The 21,421-nt window shown below is 44.8% G+C and overlaps 1 protein-coding gene across 3 annotated transcripts in view; it reads left to right on the top strand.

The window, feature by feature from the left end:
- Nucleotides 1–21,421, top strand: part of DAG1 (dystroglycan 1) — a 63,952-nt gene that overhangs the window by 32,333 nt on the left and 10,198 nt on the right. For all 3 annotated transcript variants that reach the window (XM_081247123.1, XM_081247122.1, XM_081247121.1), the window contains exon 2: nt 13,014–13,410. In XM_081247123.1, the coding sequence (XP_081103249.1) occupies nt 13,126–13,410 (285 nt within the window). In that variant the 5' untranslated portion in view covers nt 13,014–13,125. The remainder of the gene's footprint in view (nt 1–13,013; nt 13,411–21,421) is intronic.

Here is a 21,421-nt window from a genome sequence, read left to right as displayed (position 1 = left end):
ATGGGTTGAATCCCACAACTTTTCCTTCATTCTTAGAAAATAAAAACTAGTAGGGAGCCATTCTTTCAGAGTCTTTAGTTAAGATACTTTAAAGTTTCAGTCTGTAGGTTTTTCTGCACGTGAGGAAGTGTTAAGTTTACTATAAATTGAGTTAGTGTCATGTATGCATTTGTTCCACGCGTTTTTTGTTTTTTGTTTTGTTTTGTTTTGTTTTTTTGCGGTACGCGGGCCTCTCACTGTTGTGACCTCTCCCGTTGCGGAGCACAGGCTCCGGACACGCAGGCTCAGCGGCCATGGCTCACGGGCCTAGCCACTCCTCGGCATGTGGGATCTTCCTGGACCGGGGCACGAACCCGTGTCCCCTGCATCGGCAGGTGGACTCTCAACCACTGCGCCACCAGGGAAGCCCTCCACACGTTTCTTGAGTGGAAAGTTTTTACTGACTGAGCCTCCTCCATGCATGCGGCACTCATTAGCTCTGGGAGGTAGCCAGTGCTGGAACAGAGCTACTTCTCTCCTGGGGCTGGAATTCCAGAGGGAATCTTCTAGTTCCCAGGGATCTAAGTCTGTCTGGACAGGGTAGAGTCACAAGATGCTCGCACGTGCTTGATCTCCTCTCCCCCCCACAACCCCAAACGTGCTTCATTTGCATATAGATAGGGATTAGTGACAGGAAGGAGCCTGGAAGGATTCTTTCCTCAGATATCTGGGGTCCTCGCCTACCACTGTATAATGCTTTTGAGTCTCTGGTTGCGTCCCTGCCGATTGATCTGGTAAACTTTATTTATTTATTTTTTATAAACTTATTTATTTTATTTGTTTATTTTTGGCTGCGTTGGGTCTTCGTTCAAGCGGGCGCTACTCTTTGTTGCAGTGCGCGGGCTTCCCATTGTGGGCTTCTTTTGTTGCAGAGCACGGACTGCAGGGGCTTGGGCTTCAGTAGTTGTGGCTCGTGGGCTCTGGAACGCAGGCTCAGTAGTTGTGGCGCATGGGCTTAGGTGTTCTGCGGCATGTGGGATCTTCCCGGACCAGGGCTTGAACCCAAGTCCCTTGCATTGGCAGGCGGCTTCTCAACCACTGCGCCACCAGGGAAGCCCTGATCTGGTAAACTTTAAATACACCTGCCTCCAGGGCAGATTTTATGTATTTTGTTTTACAAAGAGCACCACCTTTTAGGCACTGCTGAAAACTTGGCTTTTTATTTCTGCCCATCACTGGAGAGTCCCCAGTATCACAGTTGGAGAAAGGAAGTATGCCTATTTTTCACATTGTATGCCATGGCTTGTTGAGCAGGTGTTCAGAATGCCAGGGGCTTCACCACGGCTCTGGGAAGGTCCCTCTTTACAGAGTTGGATTTTGCTGGGGTCTGGAGCAGTGCCGAGCTCCGACTTAGTGGTGGACATTGCACTGGGGACTGGCACAGAGGAATGAGTTACCCATTCCCACTACCCATTTCTCAGCAGGAGAGCTTCAGCAGTGTCAATCAGCCAAACAGTGGTGAGTTCAGCTGAGACATATTCTTGGGCTACCCTTATCACTTGCAGGTATTCCAGAGGGTCTAATGTGAGTGTGCATGTGCAGTGTTGAAATGAATGGCTGTGTCAGGAAGACTGGGTGACTCATATAGTCTTTTCTGTGGTTCCTCAGCACCTTCTCCTCCCACCATCTTCTGGCCACAGGCTCTGTGTGACCATGGTTGAGTGTTACCTCTCTTTAGGCCTTGGTTCTGAAAACTGAGGAGGAGGATCTCTGTAGTGCCTCCATCGCTGGATGACCAAGTGTGTGAGTATGAGACTATGTGGAAAGCCTTCCAGAGGGATGTCCTAATAGTGGTGTTTGGATGCAGCCTGACAAAGTTCCTAGCACAGGAAGATGTGACCATTGTTTATAGGAAGCCAGTATCAGAAAGACACAAGGCTGCTTTTTGCCAGTTTTCAAAAAGATCTTTTCTTCCCAGAGCATGGAAAACCAACACATAGCAGCAGTTGGAGTTGTGCCCTGGACAATGCCTGCTTGCTAAGTGCAGAGCACTTAGTCATGCCCATGAAACAGATACCCCGTGTCGTCATATGTCCACAGATAGCATACTGAGCTTACGTTCCTGGTAGGACAGGGTGTGTCTCATACTGTTGCTGTTTTCAAATAAGCTGAGAATTTTTAAATGGAGAATCAGATTAGAAAAGCAAAAGATCAACTGGATCTAATAAGTAGAAAAGTAAGTACACAAAAGAGTAAGGGCATCAGAAGAAGATTTAAAAAAAAAGATGTCCTGTATCCTCTCCATTCATTTATTACGTATGTGCTTGGCATACATCAGTGATTGCAACAGGTGCGTTCCTGCCCTTCCCTTCTACAATTTACAGTCTTGTGGAGTGTTGGTTGAGCTGAGCTATTTACTAAATAATAGTTAATATGTATAAGAAAGGAAAAGTTATAGAAAGCACTATGCAACAGTAAAGAAAACACTAAAGTTACAATTTAGGATAGTATAAAACAAAAGACCTAGAATATTTAAAAAATTAAGTTATAAACTATAAAAGGGGTACAAAAGCACAGACAATTAAAAAATTGGGAGATATTTTTAAAAAAACAAAACAGAAAAGAGCTTGAAGAAAAGCCTTAAATTTGGGGGCAGTTTATAAGGATCTGAGGAGAAGACCTCCACCCAGGATATGGAGAACACCAGGTGTTGAAAAGCTGGGTGTTTCCTTCCTTGCCTTTCCTGGTAGAGGACCTCACAAAGGTCACTGGGAGTTAAGTGGTTCTTGGAACTGATACCTGCAGGACCTCAGCTTCTAAGTCCGTGATCATTTGGTGTCCCGCTCGAGAAGTGTGGCACTTAACACTGCTGGCAAGTCTGGTGGGCAAAAGTGTTTTTCATGTTGCTTTAATTTTCTTTCCTTGATTACTAGTGAGGTTGAGCATCTTTTTGTATGTTTATATTGCCTTCAGGTTTTCTTTTCTGTGAATTACTTGTTTGTTATCTCTTCAACCCATTTTTATTGTTTTAGGGCACTTGATATATTTTGATAGGGATCCTTTAGCTATCATATGCACTGAAAAAGCTCTCTCCCAGGCTGTGGTTGGTCCTTTTTATTTTCTTTATGGTATCCTTTATTGTACAGAAATTTAAAATTCTAATTCAAATTTATCTTTTTTTTTTTTTAGGTTAAAACATTTTTTTGGAAATAATTGTGGATTCACATGCAGTTGTTAAAAATAATACTGAGAGATCCTGTATGCCCTTTACCCAGTTTCCCCCCATGATAACATCTTAAATAATAGTACAATATCACAACCAGGATATTGACATTGATGCTATCAAAATACAGAACATTTTCATCACCACAAGGATCTGTCACGTTGCCCTTTCATAGCCACATCTTCCACTCATGTCCTAACTCCCTCTTTAATTCCCCCTCATGTCCTAACTCCCTCTTTAATTCCTGGCAACCACTAATCTGTTCTCTGTTTCTATAATTTTGTCACTTCAAGAGTGTTATATAAATGGGGACTTCCCTGGTGTTCCAGTGGTTAAGGATCCGAGCTTCCACTGCAGGGGACACGAGTTCAGTCCCTGGTCAGGGAAGTAAGATCCTGCATGCTGCACAGTGTGGCCAAAAAATTTTTTTATTTTAATAAATTTATTTATTTATTTATTTTTGGCTGTGTTGCATCTTTGTTGCTGTGCATGGGCTTTCTCTAGTTGAGGCGAGCGAGGACTACTCTTCGTTGCGGTGTGCGGGCTTCTCATTGCGGTGGCTTCTCTTGTTGCAGAGCACGGGCTCCAGGCGTGTGGGCTTCAGTAGTTGTGGTGCGTGGGCTCAGCAGTTTTGGCTTGCAGGCTCTAGAGTGCAGGCTCAGTAGTTGTGGCACACAGGCTTAGTTGCTCCATGGCATGTGGGATCTTCCTGGACCAGGGCTCGAACCCGAGACCCCTGCATTGGCAGGCGGATTCTTAACCACTGTGCCAGCAGGGAAGCCCTGTGGCCAAAAATTTTAATTAATTAATTAATTAATTAATTAATGTTATATCAATGAAATCATATACTGTGTAACCATTTGGGATTAACATTTTTCACACCACATAATTCCCTTGAGGTTCGTCCAAATTGTTGAGTGTGTCAATTCAAAAGTTCATTCCTTTTTATCGCTCACTAGTATTCCATGGTATGGATGTACCACAGTTTAACCATTCATCTGTTGAAGGGACATCTGGGTTGTACCATTTGTTCAAAATGGTTGTACCATTTGTTGGTAACCGTTTGTTTCTCCCCCATTTAATTGCTTTGTACCTTTGTCAAAAATCAGTTGAGCAAGGCTTCCCTGGTGGCGCAGTGGTTGAGAGTCCGCCTGCCGATGCAGGGGACACAGGTTTGTGCCCCGGTCCGGGAAGATCCCACATGCCGCGGAGCGGCTGGACCTGTGAGCCATGGCCGCTGGGCCTGCGCGTCTGGGGCCTGTGTTCCGCAATGGGAGAGGCCACAGCAGCGAGAGGCCCACGTACCACAAAAAAAAAAAAAATCAGTTGAGCATTCTTGTTGAGGTCTATTTCTGGATTCCGTATTCTGTGCCATTGATTTATGTGTTTGTCCCTCCACCAATACAGTTTCTTTTAAAAAAATATTTATTTATTTTCCTTTTTTTTGGCTGCGTCGGGTCTTAGTTGCAGCACACGGGATCTTTGTTGAGGCATGCAGGATCTTTTTGTTACAGCACGTGGTCTGCTCAGGTTTCTCTAGTTGCGGCACTTGGGCTTCTCTCTAGTTGTGGCATGGGGGCTCCAGGGCACATGGGCTCCAGAGCACGTGGGCTTTGTAGTTAGCGGCATGTGGGCTCTCCCGTTGAGGCGCGAGTGCTCAATAGTTGTGGCACGTGGGCTTAGTTGCCCCACGGCATGTGGGATCTTAGTTCCCAAACCAGGGATTGAACAAATATCCCCCGCATTGGAAGGTGGATTCTTTAGCACTGGACCACCAGGGAAGTCCCCACCAAAACAGTCTTGATTACGTAGCTCTCTAAGTTGATATTAGATAGAGTAATTCCTCTTTATTCTTCTTTTATTTTTTAAAATGTATTTATTTGGTTGTGCCAGGTCTTAGTTGTGGCAGGCGGGCTCCTTAGTTGTGGTTCGTGGGCTCCTTAATTGCGGCTTGCCAGCTCCTTAGTTGTGGCATGCAAACTCTTAGTTGGGGCATGCACGTGGGATCTAGTTCCCTGACCAGGGCTCGAACCCAGGCCCCCTGCACTGGGAGCATGGAGTCTTAACCACCGTGCCACCAGGGAAGTCCCTAATTCCTCTTTATTCTTCTTGTTCAAAATTGTTATTGTGTTGAGAAGCTGGAGCTGGTGTATTAAATTTAAGAATATGCAGATTATGACCTGCTGAATGAGGGGGCACAAGCCATCCACATGAGGTCAGCAGGTAGCTCCCTCAACATCTGGGCTCCCAGTTCGGGGAAGTGAAAACCATAGGGTCATTTTGATTGAAGGTGCAGTTCCAATCCACCCACACAAAGGAAGTAAAGTCACAAGGTCTAATACTTACAGATCCCAGAAATAGGGGGGTGGACAGTGAGCCAGGGGAAGGGCAGTCATCTGTCTCAGGTCACAAGCGAGCAGGAAATAGAGAGCGCCTATTACTTACATGGTGGTCGGGGCAGAGGTCCCTTACTTTTCAGGGGCTCAACTCTAAGTGGATATTTTAAAAGATGCCCCAGGAAAAGCAAAGTGGGAATTTATGGTGGGAATCTTAAGCTCAGATCCTTATTGCAATGTCCAGACTCTGGGAAATGCCTAGGCAGTAAATCAAAATAGCTGTTTTCTCATCACAGCTATTTTATTTTATTTTATTTTTAACATCTTTATTGGAACATAATTGCTTCACCATGCTGCGTTAGCCTCTGCAGCACAACAAAGTGAATCAGCTACATGCATACACACATCCCCATATCCCCTCCCTCTTGCGCCTCCCTCCTACCCTCCCTATCCCACCCCTCTACGTGGTCACAAAGTACTGAGCTGATCTCCCTGTGCTATGCAGCTGCTTCCCACTAGCTATCTATTTTATATTTGGTAGTCATCACAGCTATTTTAGTTCCTTTGCCTTTCCATATAAATTTTTCTAAATTAATTAGTTAATTATTTTGGTTACATTGGGTCTTCATTGCTGCACGCGGGCTTTCTTTAGTTGCGGCGAGTGGGGGCTACTCTTTGTTGTGGTGTGAGGGCTTCTCATTGTGGTGGCTTCTTTTGTTGCAGAGCACGGGCTCTAGGTGCGCGGGCTTCAGTAGTTGTGGCATGCAGGCTCAGTAGTTGTGGCTCATGGGCTTAGTTCTGCGGCATGTGGGATCTTCCCGGACCAGGGCTTGAACCCGTGTCCTCTGCATTGTCAGGAGGATTCTTAACCACTGCGCCACCAGGGAAGTCCTACGACTGATTTTTGTATGTTTGTTTTATATCCTGTGGCCTTGCCAAACTTACTTATTAGTTCTAGGAGTTTGTTTTGTGGATTCCTTGGGATTTTCTACATAGACAATTATGTTATCTGCAAGTAGGGAGAGTTTTATTTTTTAACTCTATTTATTTTTGGCTGTGTTGGGTCTTCGTTGCTATGTGCGGGCTTTTTCTAGTTGCAGAGAGCAGGGGCTACTCTTTGTTGCGGTACATGGGCTTCTCATTGCGGTGGCTTCTCTTGTCGCAGAGCATGGGCTGTAGACGCGTGGGCTTTAGTAGTTGCAGCACACAGGCTCAGTAGTTGTGTCATGAGGGCCCCAGAGCACATGGGCTTCAGTAGTTGCGGCATGTGGGCCCAGTAGTTGCGGCTCGCGGGCTCTGGAGCGTGGCTCAGTAGTTGTGACACACAGTTTTATTTTTAAGTCCCTACAGTTTTATTTTTTCCTTTACCATCTACATGCCTTTTGTTTCCTTTTCTTGCCTTATTACACTGGCTAGAACTTCCAGCACGATGTCAAATAAGAGTGGTAGGGGACTTCCCTGGTGGTGCACTGGTTGAGAGTCCACCTGCCAATGCAGGGGACACGGGTTAGATCCCTGGTCCAGGAAGATCCCACATGCTGTGGAGCAGCTAAACCCGTGTCAAAACTACTGAGCCCGCTCTCTAGAGCCCGCAAGCCACAACTGTGCTGCAGTTACTGAGCTTGCATGCTGCAATCACTGAAGCCTATAGCCAGCTCTCCACAGCAAGAGAAGCCACCGCAGTGAGAAGCCTGTGCACTGCAACAAAGAGTAGCCCCCCCTCACCGCAACTAGAGAAAGCCCATGGACAGCAACGAAGACACAACGCAGCCAAAAAAAAAAACCAGTGGTGAGAGCAGACATCCTTGCCTTGTTTCTGATCTTAAGGAGAAAGCATTCAGTCTATCACCATTAGATGCTCTTTATCAAACTGAGAAAGTTGTCCTCTGTTCCTGTGTTTCTGAGAGTGTTTATCATGACTGGGTGTTGAATTTTGTTAGGTACTTTTTCTGCATTAATTAATATGATCATGTGATTTTTGTTCTTTAGTCTGTTAATGTGGATTATGTTGATTGATTTTCAAATATTGAACTGGCCTTGCACCCTGAAATAAGTGCTACGTGGTTGTGGTATATAATTCTTTTTATAATTGCTAAATTCTGTTTCTTAATGTTTTGTTAAAAATTTTGTGTCTGTTCATCTGCATTTTCTTTTCTGGTTTTTTTTTTTTTTTGGTATTGTCTTTGATGTTGGTGTCAGGGTAATGTTAGCTTCATAAAATGAATTAGACAAGTGTTTCTTCCTTCTACTTTCTGGAAAAGACTGTAGAATTGGTGTTAATTCTTTAAATATTTGGTAGAATTTATTAGTGAAGCCATCTGGGCCTAGAGATTTCTTTTTGTGGGAGTTTTTAAATTAAATTTTTTAAATTATAAATTTTGAGGAATTGGTCTGTTTCATTTGAATTATCAAAATCTGTGAGTTATTTGGTAGTATTTCCTTATTATCCTTTTTGACGTCTGCAGGATCTGTAGTGATATCCCCTGTCTCAGTCCTGATATTGGTAATTTGTTTATAGAGATTTGTCAATTTTATTAATCTTTTCAAAGAACCAGTTTTTTGTTTTATTGATTTTTTCTGTTGTTTTCAATTTTATTGATTTCTGTGCTTTACTCTTTCCTTCCTTCTGCTTGCTTTTGGTTTATTTTGTTCTTTTTTTTTTTTTTTTTGAGATTCTTGATGTGGGAGCATAGATTATTGGTTTGAGACTTTTCTTTCTTTTTCTAGTGGTTTCAGTGCTATAAATTCACCCCTAAGAGCTGCTTTAGCTGTGTTCCACAAATTTTACTATAACCCCACAAATGTATATTTAGTTCAGTGTAACATTTTATTTCCCTTGAGACTTCCTGACACAGGAATTATTTAGAAGTACATTGTATAGTTTTCAAGCATTTGGAGATTTTCTCACTATCTTTGTGTTACTGATTTCTAATTTGATTCCATTGGGGTTGGAGAACATTTCAGTATTATTTCAGTTCCTTTAAATTTGTTTAGACTTTTTTCATGGCCCTAGATGTGATCTCTCAGGGTGTATGTTCTGTGGACATTTGAAAAGAATATATGTTCTGTTGTCAGGTGGAGTGCTCCATAAATGTTGATTAAAATCATATTGATCGATAGCATGTTTTAGTTCTTTTGTACCCTTGGTGATTTTCTTTCTAGTTCTATCATTTGTTGAGAGAGTGATGTTGACATTTCCAACTAGAATTGTTGATTTGTTTATTTTTCCTTTCAGTTCTATCAGTTTTTGCTCCTCATGGTTCTGCAACTCTGTTTTTTGGTGCATATACGTTTAGGATTAGTATTCTTCTTGATGGATTGACCCTTTTATCATTATATAATGTACCTCTCTGTCTTCGATAATTTTCTTTGTTCTGAAATCTACTTTATCTGATACAAATACAGCTCCTCTTGCTTTCTTTTAATTATTGTTTGCATGATATATCTTTTCCCATCCTTTTACTTTCTGCCTATCTTTTTCATCTTGTTGTCATCTGTTGATTGTCTTTTTTTCATTCAGTTTGGGATCTTCTTGGTTCTTGGCGTGATGAGTGATTTTTCAGCTTTTTTTGGGGGGGCTGCTGCTGTACCACATGGCTTGCAGGATCTTAATTCCCTGACCCAGGGATTGAACCCGGGCCTATGGCAGTGAAAGCACCAAGTCCTAACCACTGGACTGCCAGGGAATTCCCATGATGAGTGATTTTTGATTGAAACTTGAACAATTTTGTATTTTGTTCTGAAACTCTAGATTCTGTTTTAGCTGGCTTTTGTTTGACACTTGTCTGGCAGAGGAAGGGTAGAGGAGGCACTGCCTGATTACTGGGAAGTTTAGGTAGAAGCCCAGTTTCCCCTCTCAGCCTTTGTTGACACCTGAAGGCAGGTGAAGTCCTTGTTACTGCTGGTTGAGGGTGGGAGTTCTAGTTCCCTAGGCCTCGCGACTCCTGAGCAATGGTTAAGGTTCTGATTCTCCACCAGTCTTCCTCTGACACCATCCCAGCAGGGATGGGGAGAGGCTCCTTCTTATTGCTTGGGTGGGAATATAGAAATCCAGGTTCCCCATGTGGTTTCCACTGACACCAAGGGGCTGGAGGTAGAGGGTGGTACATTGTTACTAGCCAGTGAGGATGAAAGTCCCAGCTCCCTCCCCAGTGGAGATATTAGGGTGCCTTGTTACAGCCTCATGAGGGTGGAAGTCTTGGCTCCCTACTTGGCCTTTGTTGGCATGGGTGGGAGTGGGGCCACAGTTTTTTCTGTGGTGTTTTGCTAGAATAGAGCTGTTACTGTCTAAATATTTTATGTCTTGCTAGGTTATCCGCTTCTTGCTCCTTTGGATAAAGAGAGCATACTTTTGTTAGGACGTTTTTTGTTTCATCTGTTGGCATTTCTGGGTTGCCACCTTCTTCAGCTCCCAATTCTGGTATACATGAGGCAAAAGAAAACCCAAGGAACTCACTGCTGTGTCATTCCTTGAATCCTGGTGTCCCTAGGTGCTCTGCCTTCTTCTCTTGACTGTTTAAGTGTCTCATGTTTATTTTATATATATAGTATCTAGGATTTTCCCTTGTATTTAGTGGGAAACTAAGGAGAAGTACATCTATTTCATCTTCCTAGAAGTGAACGTCCAATGGTCTGTTTCTTTTATGTTTTGTGTTTTTTGATATCTTTTAAAAATGAAATCCTTCCTGGGCTTCCCTGGTGGCGCAGTGGTTGAGAGTCCGCCTGCCGATGCAGGGGACACGGGTTCGTGCCCTGGTCCAGGAAGATCCCACATGCTGCAGAGCGGCTAGACCCGTGAGCCATGGCCACTGAGCCTGCGCGTCCGGAGCCTGTGCTCTGCAACGGGAGAGGCCACAACAGTGAGAGGCCCACGTACCGCAAAAAAAAAAAAAAAAAAAAGAAATCCTTCCTTATTCTGACATTCTGCTATATTCTAAACATTTTAAAGTTCTGCTTTTTACATTTATGTATCTAATCCACCTGGGATTTATCTTGTTTTTGATGGAGAAGTGACAGAAGAACCTAATTGTGTTTTTTTTCTACATAGATAGCCACTTGTCCTGGTGCCTTTGAACAGCTTCTTTGCAAGCAGGTTTTGGGCTCTCCCTCTGGTTCCACAGTCCAGTGTCTACTCTGCCCCATGTGACACTGCCTTAAATACAGTAGCTTTGTGATAAGTCTTGGTTTGGTAGGATAGGACTCCCAGGCCTCAAAATTGTTTTACTTTCTTGGGTTTTGTCTCTGTCTCATGACTTTTAGTTCAAAAACAAAATAAGAACAGGAATAACGAAGTCAATAGCAAAAAAAACCTTTTGGCATTGGCTTGGATTTGCATTGACTTTAGAGTACGCTGCCTGTTTCAGTGGCCTTGTTTTCTTCAGCAATTTTATTTACTTTGCATTACCCAGGTCAAAAAATATCACGTGGCTCCTCAACAGCTTGGCTCAGGGCAGGGCTTCATCGTTTTCCAGAATGGGAAATTGCTTGCGATGGCTGTGGCCACCTGTGGGCACCCAGAAAGTCCCACAGTGCATCTGTGTGGCTGCCAGCCTTAGAGCAGGGTCATGAGCTGCTTGAAGCTGGTGTGGGGGAAAGGGGAAAATGTGCAGGGTTTTAGTCACTGTTGGGGGTGGGGGGCAAGACAGTTCAAATAAGTTTCGTTCACTAGCCCTGAGTTTGCAAATATATGCAATATGTGGGGGTGTGAGAAGTGGGTGGTTGCCACACTTCTCTGTGCAAATACTTGGCTTTTCAATTTTTTTTCAAAAGTATTTTTTAAGACTTAATAATTGTAATACTTGGCACATTGTTTTATCTCTATATATGCATGCACACGGTTTTTTTTTCCCCTTGGACCATTTCAAAGTGAGTTGCAGAGATTTTTGATACTTCATCCCTAAATACTTCAGAATTGAGGACAGTCTATTATCGAGCCATACCACCATCATCTCACCTAAGAAAATTAACAATAAATCTAATCTCCAGCCCACATGCACAATTCCTCAGTTATCCCTTTGGGAGCTGGTCTTGTGTGTTTTTTGTTTTTTTTAGAAGTAAATCCAGGGCTTCCCTGGTGGCGCAGTGGTTGAGAGTCCACCTGCCGATGCAGGGGACATTGGTTCGTGCCCCGGTCCGGGAAGATCCCACATGCCACGGAGTGGCTAGGCCTGTGAACCATGGCCGCTGAGCCTGTGCGTCCAGAGCCTGTGCTCCGCAACGGGAGAGGCCACAACAGTGAGAGGCCCGCGTACCGCAAAAAAAAAAAAAGTAAATCCAACACAAATGAACCTATATATGAAACAGAAATAGAATCAGGGACATAGAGAATAGACTGGTGGTTACCAAGGGGAGGTGGGGGGTAAGAGAGGGTTGGATTAGGAGTTTGGAATTAGCAGATGCAAACTGGTATATATAGAATGGATAAACAAGGCCCTACTGTATAGCACAGATAAATATGTTCAATATCCTGTGATAAACCATAATGGAAAAGAATATGAAAAAGAATGTACATATACGTATAACTGAGTCACTTTGCTGTACAACAGTAATTAGCACAACATTGTAATTCACCTATACTTTAATAAAAAATAAATTAAAAAAAAAGTAAATCCAGGGTCCAGTCAAGATGTACACACTGCATCTGGTTGCAGTCTTTAAATCTAGAATAGTCCCCTTGTGTTTAGAGGCGTCAGATTTGGAAAGACCAGACCAGTTATCTTGTAGAAGGTCCCACATTCTAGATTTGTCTGATTGTGTCTTCATGGCCCTGTGCTTCCTAAGAACTGGAAGTTAGTTCTAGAGCAGCACTACCCAACAGAAATATAATGTGATCCACATATGTCATTTAATATTTTCCGGTAGTCACATGAAAAAAAAAATAAGCAGGTGGAATTAATTTTAATAATATATTTAATATTTTTATTATGTACTATTTATTAATGTTTATTTACTTAACTATACTTAATATTTTCATATCCAAAATATTATTTCAATATGTAATCAATATTTTTAAAGTATTAATAAGAGATTTTACATTCTTTTCTTTTTTTAAAAATTTTATTTATTGAGGCCAGGTCTTAGTTGCAGCATACAGACTTCTTAGTTGCGGCATGAGGACTTTTAGTTATGGCATGCATGCAGGATCTAGTTCCCCGACCAGGGATCGAACCCTGGCCCCCTGCATTGGGAGCGCAGAGTCTTACCCACTGGACCACTAGGGAAGTCCCCAACATTCCTTTTTTATACTTAGTTTTCAGAATCCACGGTGTGCTTTATACTTAATGGACCAGCCACATTTCCAGTGTTCAGTAGCCACATGTAGCTGGTGGCTCTGTACTGGACAGTGCAGAGTGAGACTTGATCCAACTCAGAGTAGATATTTTTGGCAGGAACACTTAGGGGGTAGTAACTGCCTGTGCTCAACTTTGAAACCATGGAAGTTGCTGAAGTCTGAGTCTACTCTTCTTCTTTTTCAGGCTTTGGGTGCTCTGGGATGGAGCAGGTGTGGAGAGGCTGAGGACCCAGTTCTGGGACCACGTCACTTGCTTCCTTTCTTAGACTATCTGCTTGAGCAGACTTGAGCCCGGGATGAGGATGTCTGTGGCCCTCTCGCTGCTGCTCCCCCTCTGGGGGAGGACCTTTCTCCTTCTGCTATCTGTGGCTGTGACTCAGTCCCGCTGGCCCAGTGAGCCTTCGGAGGCCGTCAGGGACTGGGAGAACCAGCTCGAGGCGTCCATGCACTCAGTACTCTCAGACCTCCATGAGGCTGTTCCCACGGTGGTTGGCATTCCTGATGGCACCGCTGTCGTCGGACGCTCATTTCGAGTGACCATTCCTACAGATTTAATTGCCTCCAATGGAGAAGTCATCAAGGTGAGACTGGATATAAACTGTAAATGAGGAATAATTCTCATCTTCCATTTTAGTTTTGATTTTAGTGTTAATTTTAGGTTATTTTAGTTTTTTAGTTTAGGTTTAGTTTTTCAGTTTTCCAGGAATTCTGAGCTCAGTTCTTCCAGGACCTGCTAAGTGTTCCTTAAGAGAGGGACAGCCGCTGATGTTCACTAGAGGGTCCCCATATATCTCAGAATAGCATCCTAAACCTTTATGCTTGCTCCCATTTTGAGGGTGTCACCATTAAAAAGCTTTTACATATGTACTCTGGAAGATCTTTTGGTCATCAAGTTAGGGATTTGATGGAAGGGCCTGTGTATAGGAAATGGTCTGCTTTCATTAACCATGGGATTAAACCCAAGAAATATGGAACTTTTAAATGCTTTGAACCTATTTTTTAAAAATAAGGTATAAGTAAATATTGGAGTTTTTCTTTGCTTTGGTGTTCTGTGTTTACTAATGTATTTGGTCACTTAAGAACCAAAATTAGTACTTAAATTTCAGCCTCGCCTCATCTCCTTTTGGAGAGGCAACCCAGAAAACAAGGGGATCTGAGATCTTTGTAACTGAAGAGTGTCTTGTCCAACCCAGGGTGGAAATTAGTTGAAACAGGAAGCTTTTGTGTGAAGAAGTACCATCCCTTTGTCTGGGGTTGTGGGACCTTGGAATTTCCCCTACTTCCTGATTGAGTTTGCATGGGAGCCATGTGGGTGGGTGGGGTGTACTCCTCAAGCTATGAACATCTCCTAGAGCAGATGTCAGCACACTTTTTCTTTAAAAAAGCCAGATAGTAAGTATTTTTTTGGCTTTGCTGGCCATATGGTTTCTGTTGCAACTCCTCAACTTTGCCAGTGTAGTATGAAAGTAGCCATAGACAATATGCAAGCGAATGGACGTGGCTCTGTTCCAATAAAACTTTTTTAAAAAAATAAATTTATTTAATTTATTTTTGGCTGCATTGGGTCTTTGTTGCTGCACACGGGCTTTTCTCTGTTTGCGGTGAGGGGGGCTACTCTTCATTGTGGTGCATGGGCTTATTGCTGTGGCTTCTCTTATTGCGGAGCATGAGCTCTAGGCGCATGGGCTTCAGTAGTTGTGGCACGCGGGCTCAGTAGTTGTGGCTTGGGGGCTCTAGAGCCAGTAGCACGGGCTTAGTTGTTCCATAGCATGTCGGATCTTCCCGGGCCAGGGCTGGAACCTGTGTCTCCTGCATTGGCAGGCGGATTCTTAACTACTGTGCCACCAGGGAAGCCCCCAATAAAACTTTACTTTTAAAAACTTTACTGAAACTGAAATTTTAATTTCATGTGATTTTCACGTGTCAAGAAATACTATATCTTCTTTTGATTTTTTTCCCCCTCATTTAAAAATTGCAAAAAACATGTTTATCTCATGGGCTGTACAAAGACAGGTGACAGCCCAGATCGAACCCGCGTCCCCTGCATTGGAAGACAGATTCTTTACCACTGGACCACTGGGGAAGTCCCATGGCCACAGTTTTCTTTTTTTTAAATAAATTTATTTATTTTATTTTATTTATTTATTTTTGGCTGCATTGGGTCTTCGTTGCTGAGCGCAGGCTTTCTCTAGTTGCAGTGAGCGGGGGCTACTCGTCGTTGTGGTGTGCGGGCTTCTTGTTGCAGAGCACGGGCTCTAGGTGCTCGGGCTTCAGTAGTTGTGGCTTGTGGGCTGTAGAGCACAGGCTCAGTAGTTGTGGTGCACGGGCTTAGTTGCTCTACAGCATGTGGGATCTTCCCGGACCAGGGCTCGAACCTGTGTCCCCTGCATTGGCAGGCAGATTCTTAACCACTGTGCCACCAGGGAAGTCCTCATGGCCATAGTTTTCTAACCCTTGGCCTACAGCATTCTTTCCCCAGAGGTGTGGCTTGAATATGAATTAAAAATATTCCAAGGTATATACTTTGTTATGGTAGTTTTTTTTTTTTTTTTTTTTTTTTTGTGGTACGCGGGCCTCTCACTGCTGTGGCCTCTCCCGTTGTGGAGCACAGGCTCCAGACACGCAGGCTCAGCGTCCATGGCTCATGGGCCTAGCCGCTCCGCGGCATGTGGGATCCTCCCGGACCGGGGCACGAACCCATGTCCCCTGTATTGGCAGGCGGACTCTCAACCACTGTGCCACCAGGGAAGCCCTGTTATGGTAGTTTTTAATATCTGTTTTGCACTTAGATTTCTCCATACACATAGTGTTCTGGCTATTTATTGGTATGTTTAAAGCATAAGAACATAGTGGTTTGAAACAGCCAATTTGTTTTGCTCACAATTTTGTGGCCAAGAATTCAGAGATTTAGAGCTCATCTGGGAATCTCATCTCTGCTGCACATGGCACTAGCTAGAGTGGCTCACCTGGGCCTGGAGGATCTACTTGCAAGATGGCTCATTCATGGCTAGCAAGATGGTTCTGCCTTTTGACAGGGAGCTCACCTGGGGCTGCTGATCAAGGTCCTTAGTTTCTCTCCATGTAGACCTTTCCACAGATACCTGGATTTCCTCACAGTACAATAGCTGGGTTCCAAGATTGAGTATTCCAAGATACAGGAAGTGGAAGCTGCCAGTCTCTTAAGGCCTGGGCTTGGAAACTTGCACAGTGACACTTCCTTTGTACTCCATTGGTCAAAGCACACCCAGGCTCTAATGAGTCTTTACCAACTTGCCTCTCTCTGACCCACAAGCCCCAGGCATCTAGATTAGAAATGGTCACAAATTCCATGCCACTCTTCTCACTGAGAGGTGTGTCTATGCCCCTTTCCCTTGAATCTGGGCAGACCCACTCCTCACCTGACCCTCCTTGTATTCTCTTCCTTTTCCTTTTTGATCCCCTTTCTTTAGCTCATGGCTTGTTCTTAGGGTGGCCTTGTGTTCTCAGAGGTGGTCATACTTCCGAAGATCCTGGCTCAGTTCCATGGAGCTCTCTCTAGTTTGTAGAGTCTTTGAGAAAGATTTCCATGTAATCTTCATAACACCCCAGTAAGCCAGTTTCTAGTTTATTAGATGAAAAATGGTGTTTTTGGAGGTACATTTCTTACCCAGCATCAAATTTCATCTTCTGAATATCCAAACCCTGTAGTAATTACCCTTGTTCCAGTGGCCATTGGAATGTTGTACATGGATTAGTCTTGACCAAAGGTGCCTTGAGTCGATACAGTGAGCTGAGTATTTGCTGTATCTGGCAGAGGGACATTTAACAGGCTTATACACTGGGGGAGCAAAGAGATTTTACTAGGAAAACAGGATTTTATCTGAGCATATCTGTCTGTGGAAAGCACACCATTTAGTAGATGATTAACCTGTAGAAAAACAGGTGAAAATGTGTGACTCTTCATCCGAACAGTCTTGACATCAGGGTTGTGTGGGGTGGGAATCAGATCAGAAAGCCTGACTTCCTTCCTGGAGCTTTGGTTTCCCTATGTGTAAAACAGGATTGAAAAGTCTTTACATTAAAGGAGTTGGTTTCCCCCCCCCCATTATAATAATGATGTATAAATGTACATTGTAGAAAAAGGGAGAAAGAAAATCTCCTGTGGTTCCTACCACTAGCATACTCCTCCATCATTTTCTGCGTTCATCAAGAGGTGTCCGTGTCACATACACACACAGACATTTTAGACAGACCTGAAATCATGCTGAATCTATTTTTTAACCTTTTTTTCATTCACTGTAGTTTGAGTTTTTTTCCTTGGTTATTAAGTATTCTTTGGGAATGTAACTTTTAATGGCTGCCCAGTATTTTTGTGTATGTGAGGAATATTTCAGATCTTGGTCCCAAGGAGCCTTGTTGGGGTGACCTCCAAATCATATCCATCACTATTACTGTCATCCAAACTACCACTCACTCACCTCTTCCCAGGCGCCCTGCCTCTGTTCTTAACCCCTTAGTCTGTTCTCCATACTGAGGTAAGAGACATCTTTATCTTTGTAAAGCTTACATCTGCTAAAAACAGGCCTCCCCTAGCCCCCTTCCCTTAGGATTAAGCCCTGTTTGATCTGGCCTCTGGCCTCTTCTCTCTCCCCTTTCCCTTTGCATACCTTGTCCCAGCCACACCAGCCTCTTTCTGCCCCACAGATATGCCAAGCTCAGGGCCCACCCCAGGCTGCTGGCTCTTTTTTTCTTCTGTCAGCATGGGTACAGCCACCTCTTTCAGGCTTAATTTCAGCATTGGAGCCCTTTCCCTCCACCCTGATAAAGGCAGATTTCTCACAAAACCCTGTGTTATCTTCTTAGCAAATTTTTGCCCTTGAAATTCTTGTTAGTCTGCATGTTTAATTCCAGTCCCATAGTAGGCCTTCAAATGTTTTGGGGCTGGCAGAGGGAAGGAGAACCCCCTCAGTACCTGCAAACCTGCTTTGGATTGTCAAAGCCTACCTGCCAGGGACTTCCCTGGTGGTGCAGTGCTTAAGAATCCACCTGCCAATGCAGGGGACACGGGTTTGATCCCTGGTTCGGGAAGATCCCACATGCCGTGGAGCAACTAAGTCCATGTGCCGCAACTACTGAGCCTGTGCTCTAGAGCCCACGAGCCACAACTACTGAGCCCTCATGCCACAACTACTGAAGCCTGTGCGCCTAGAGCCTGTGCTCTGCAACAAGAGAAGCCACCTCGATGAGAAGCCCACGCACCGCAACGAAGAGTAGCCCCCACTCCCCACAACTACAGAAAGCCCGCGCACAGCAATGAAGACCCAACACAGCCAAAAATAAATAAATAAAATAAATGTATTTTTAAAAAAAAAAAAGCCTACCTGCCTGTTTGTAGGAAGAAATGCCAGCCTATGTCAGGGCAGTAAGAGACTAAGCTTGCCTAAGCCTCACGTGGGGTTCCCAGGTAAGGATTGGCCTTCCAATCAATTAGCCGAGTTGCCTAATGAGGACTCATAGGCAGAGCATGGTCTGTCCTGAGACCTGATGAGATTAGATGGTGTGGTTGTCCTACTTGCTGACTGGTCAGGAGATGTGCATGGGGGTTGGTGATAGAATAATTCAGTGTTTGTAACAGACCATGTAACAGTCTATAGAAGGGGTAGAAAATTAAGTCTCATGCTAAGTGAGCTGCACTGGCTACCTGCCAAGCCTTGTTGGACCTGTGTGGGCTGATGGTTGTATTTCAGGAGATTGTGGCAACTTTGGGAATCACAGTGACAGAGGAAGTGCTGCTTGGCATCAGCCAGGTATACCCATCAGGTAATAGCAACTCCTAAAACAAGCACTTCCCTATATTTTATACACCAGGCTTCAAGGAAGCAGGTCAGGAGAAAGAAGAAGGGGACATGCCTGCCTGGAGGATTAACCCTGAGGTCCTGGATCCTTTGCTCTGCCCCACATCTGAGACTCTTTCATGTCCAAACAGCCCTTGTCCAGTCTCATCCCAGCCAGCATCTATTACTTCCGTGCTGTTCTCTAGCTCTACCTCAAGAATCAATTTGCTATTACTGACCCCATTTTAACTCCCAAATGGATTCCATTGATCTGATGATGTAAGAAGGGGCTACGGGCTACCTCCAGACCTTGTGGCCAGCATGACCTTCCTGAAAGACCTGTGCCTTGGGTCTCTCTTCTTTTCTCCTGTGGCCTCAGGACACCCTAAAGGAGATGGTCCTGGTGTGTGCTCCCTTGGACCAGACTAGATGTCTGTATGCAAAGCTCATCCCAGGTCTCCACTGTTCTTTGCTCTCACAGCAGTCTTAGGTCTTAGAACACCCTCTCTCTTCATCAGGGTCTGTGGGTATAGGTCCCACAGGAGCCAGCTTTGCCTTTGCTGGGCAGATCCTAAGCTGTCCCAAGTTGGCCATAGTATAAGTTACCCCCCTGGCTTCCCTCAGGATTGGCACCGACTCCCTAAGGGTGCCTCTCCTCTGACTTGAGTTGAGTGTAGGACTGGCTGAGGAAGGTGATTTTATGGCTGGAGATGTTCTAACTCCTCCTCTCTGGGGTGGTCAGGAGAGAAGTCTTTGCATCTCATGAAATGATTGGGCTGCCCCTCTAGAGCCCCCTCAGATGTCTCATTTTGGTAGTGCCCATGAGGATGGCTTTTCATCCCTGCTTCCCTTTAGCCTCCTTGTCTGGAGACAATGTGGAATTTCTTTCAGCCCAAGATGTCGGCAGACTGGGAGCAGCCCTTCCTGGGACTGTGCTCTCATCTGCTGGCATAGGCCCCCAATTGTTCCCATGAGAACAATGGGTACTCTTTTTGGCCAGGAAGGGGAGCTCATGAAAGGAGTATTTCTTTGGATGCTTGCGAGCTTTGTGGCAACCCCGCCTGCGTGAGATGAACTGCAGTTTCTTCCTGCCTCAAGTGGGTGTTCCCTGGCTCTGAATTGATCCCTTGTGAACAGAGCACACTGGGAAATGTGGGTTGGCAAAGGAAGGCATCCTTGGGGGTGGGTTGTCAGAATGGCATTTGCCCAGACATATCAGCTCAAATACTTATTATTGAATATATAGGCTTCTATGTTTTAGAAAAAAAATTACTGACAAGGACTGAAAACATGACAAAGTAAAAATAATTGATGTCAGGGCTTTGGATTGAGGGACTGATTCTGAGAATTTTATTAATGGCTATAACTATGCTAAGCTGTCCCTTACTTTAGGGGGAAAATGATTAATTTTTGTTTTCAGATGAGAACAGTTAACATCAGATAAAATGCTTCATAATTCAGACCAGAGGGGCACTGATTGGGCTGGACAAGTTGTGTTCCAACATGTGATCCTGTGGCCTTGGCCTTTGTGGCAACAGCCATATTCTGGTTTGAGGTTTGAATGTCAAGCAGCAGAACCAATGATTGTCTCTCATGGGTGTGGCTCTGCTCTACTCGGTAAAGCAAAGTATGTCTATCCTGGTTCTACCCTGGTTCCTCACCTTCTGTGGGGGCAAAGTCTTGGCCTTTGACCTCAAGCCAGAGGCTCTTCCTGTTGACATGTGCCATCTCCCCACAGCCCAGCCATGTGACTGCTCATGTGCATCATTTGCAGAAGGTGAGCTTGGCCACAGAGCAGATTAGTCTCATTGTCATAGTCCATGGCACAGACACAGGATCACCCTGAATGTGAGTCAGCACCATGGGGGCCTCTGAAACGTGACTGGAAACTGACTCCATCAGAGGGACTATTTCCTGCCCCCCTGAGCAAAGGAGCCCACCACACAGTCAGCCTGCCCCAAGGAGGCCTTGATCACCTCATGTGTGAGTGCCTCCAGGGTGTTGCCTATGGTACCCAGCCATAGACGGCTGCGGGTTGGCTCAGCTCAGCAGCTTGGGTGAGGGGTGAGGGGCTGAAGGGTCCAGGAGCCAGTGACCAGGTCTGAGGGAAGGCAGGGACTTTGCCAGGGCAGACTGCTAAGAGGCCCAAGCAGTGGGGTGTCACAGGGCAGCAGTTTGTGCCACTGTGAAATGGACCAGTGAGAAGACCCTCTGGCACATCTGTTGGGGATTCAGGGAAGGGCCCAGCCTGAACCCCTGGGGCTGTCCTGTCTTGAGGTGTTGGTTGGAAGGTGCCACCACTGAGGCTCAAAGGACCCTCCAAAAGGTTTTTAGTGTGGGAGAATTCTCACCAAATACATTTTTTTTTTTCGGTACGCGGGCCTCTCACTGTTGTGGCCTCTCCCGCCGCGGAGCACAGGCTCCGGACGTGCAGGCTCAGCGGCCATGGCTCACGGGCCCAGCCGCTCCATGGCATGTGGGATCCCCCTGGACTGGGGCACGAACCCATGTCCCCTGCATCAGCAGGCGGACTCCCAACCACTGTACCACCAGGGAAGCCCCAAATGCAGTTTCTTGATTATACTTTATTCCTAAGATCCCTCTTTGTTGGCCAGCATCAGCTCACCCAAGTGACAAGGATATGAAAGTGCTCATCCATCTTTCTGGAACTTTTGCTTGCCATTTCTAAGTCCCATAACTCCTGCATGGGTAAGATACCACCTTGTGGTTTCTGAGTGATAAAGCTTAGGTTTTCTTGGTTTTAGAAACCAGTGGTCAT

This window comes from Mesoplodon bidens, assembly GCF_964165515.1.
Source record: "Mesoplodon bidens genome assembly, chromosome: 10".
Lineage (NCBI taxonomy): Eukaryota > Metazoa > Chordata > Mammalia > Artiodactyla > Ziphiidae > Mesoplodon > Mesoplodon bidens.
The sequence above is the reverse complement of the archived record's forward strand: the minus strand, read 5'-3'. Positions and strand labels throughout refer to the sequence as shown.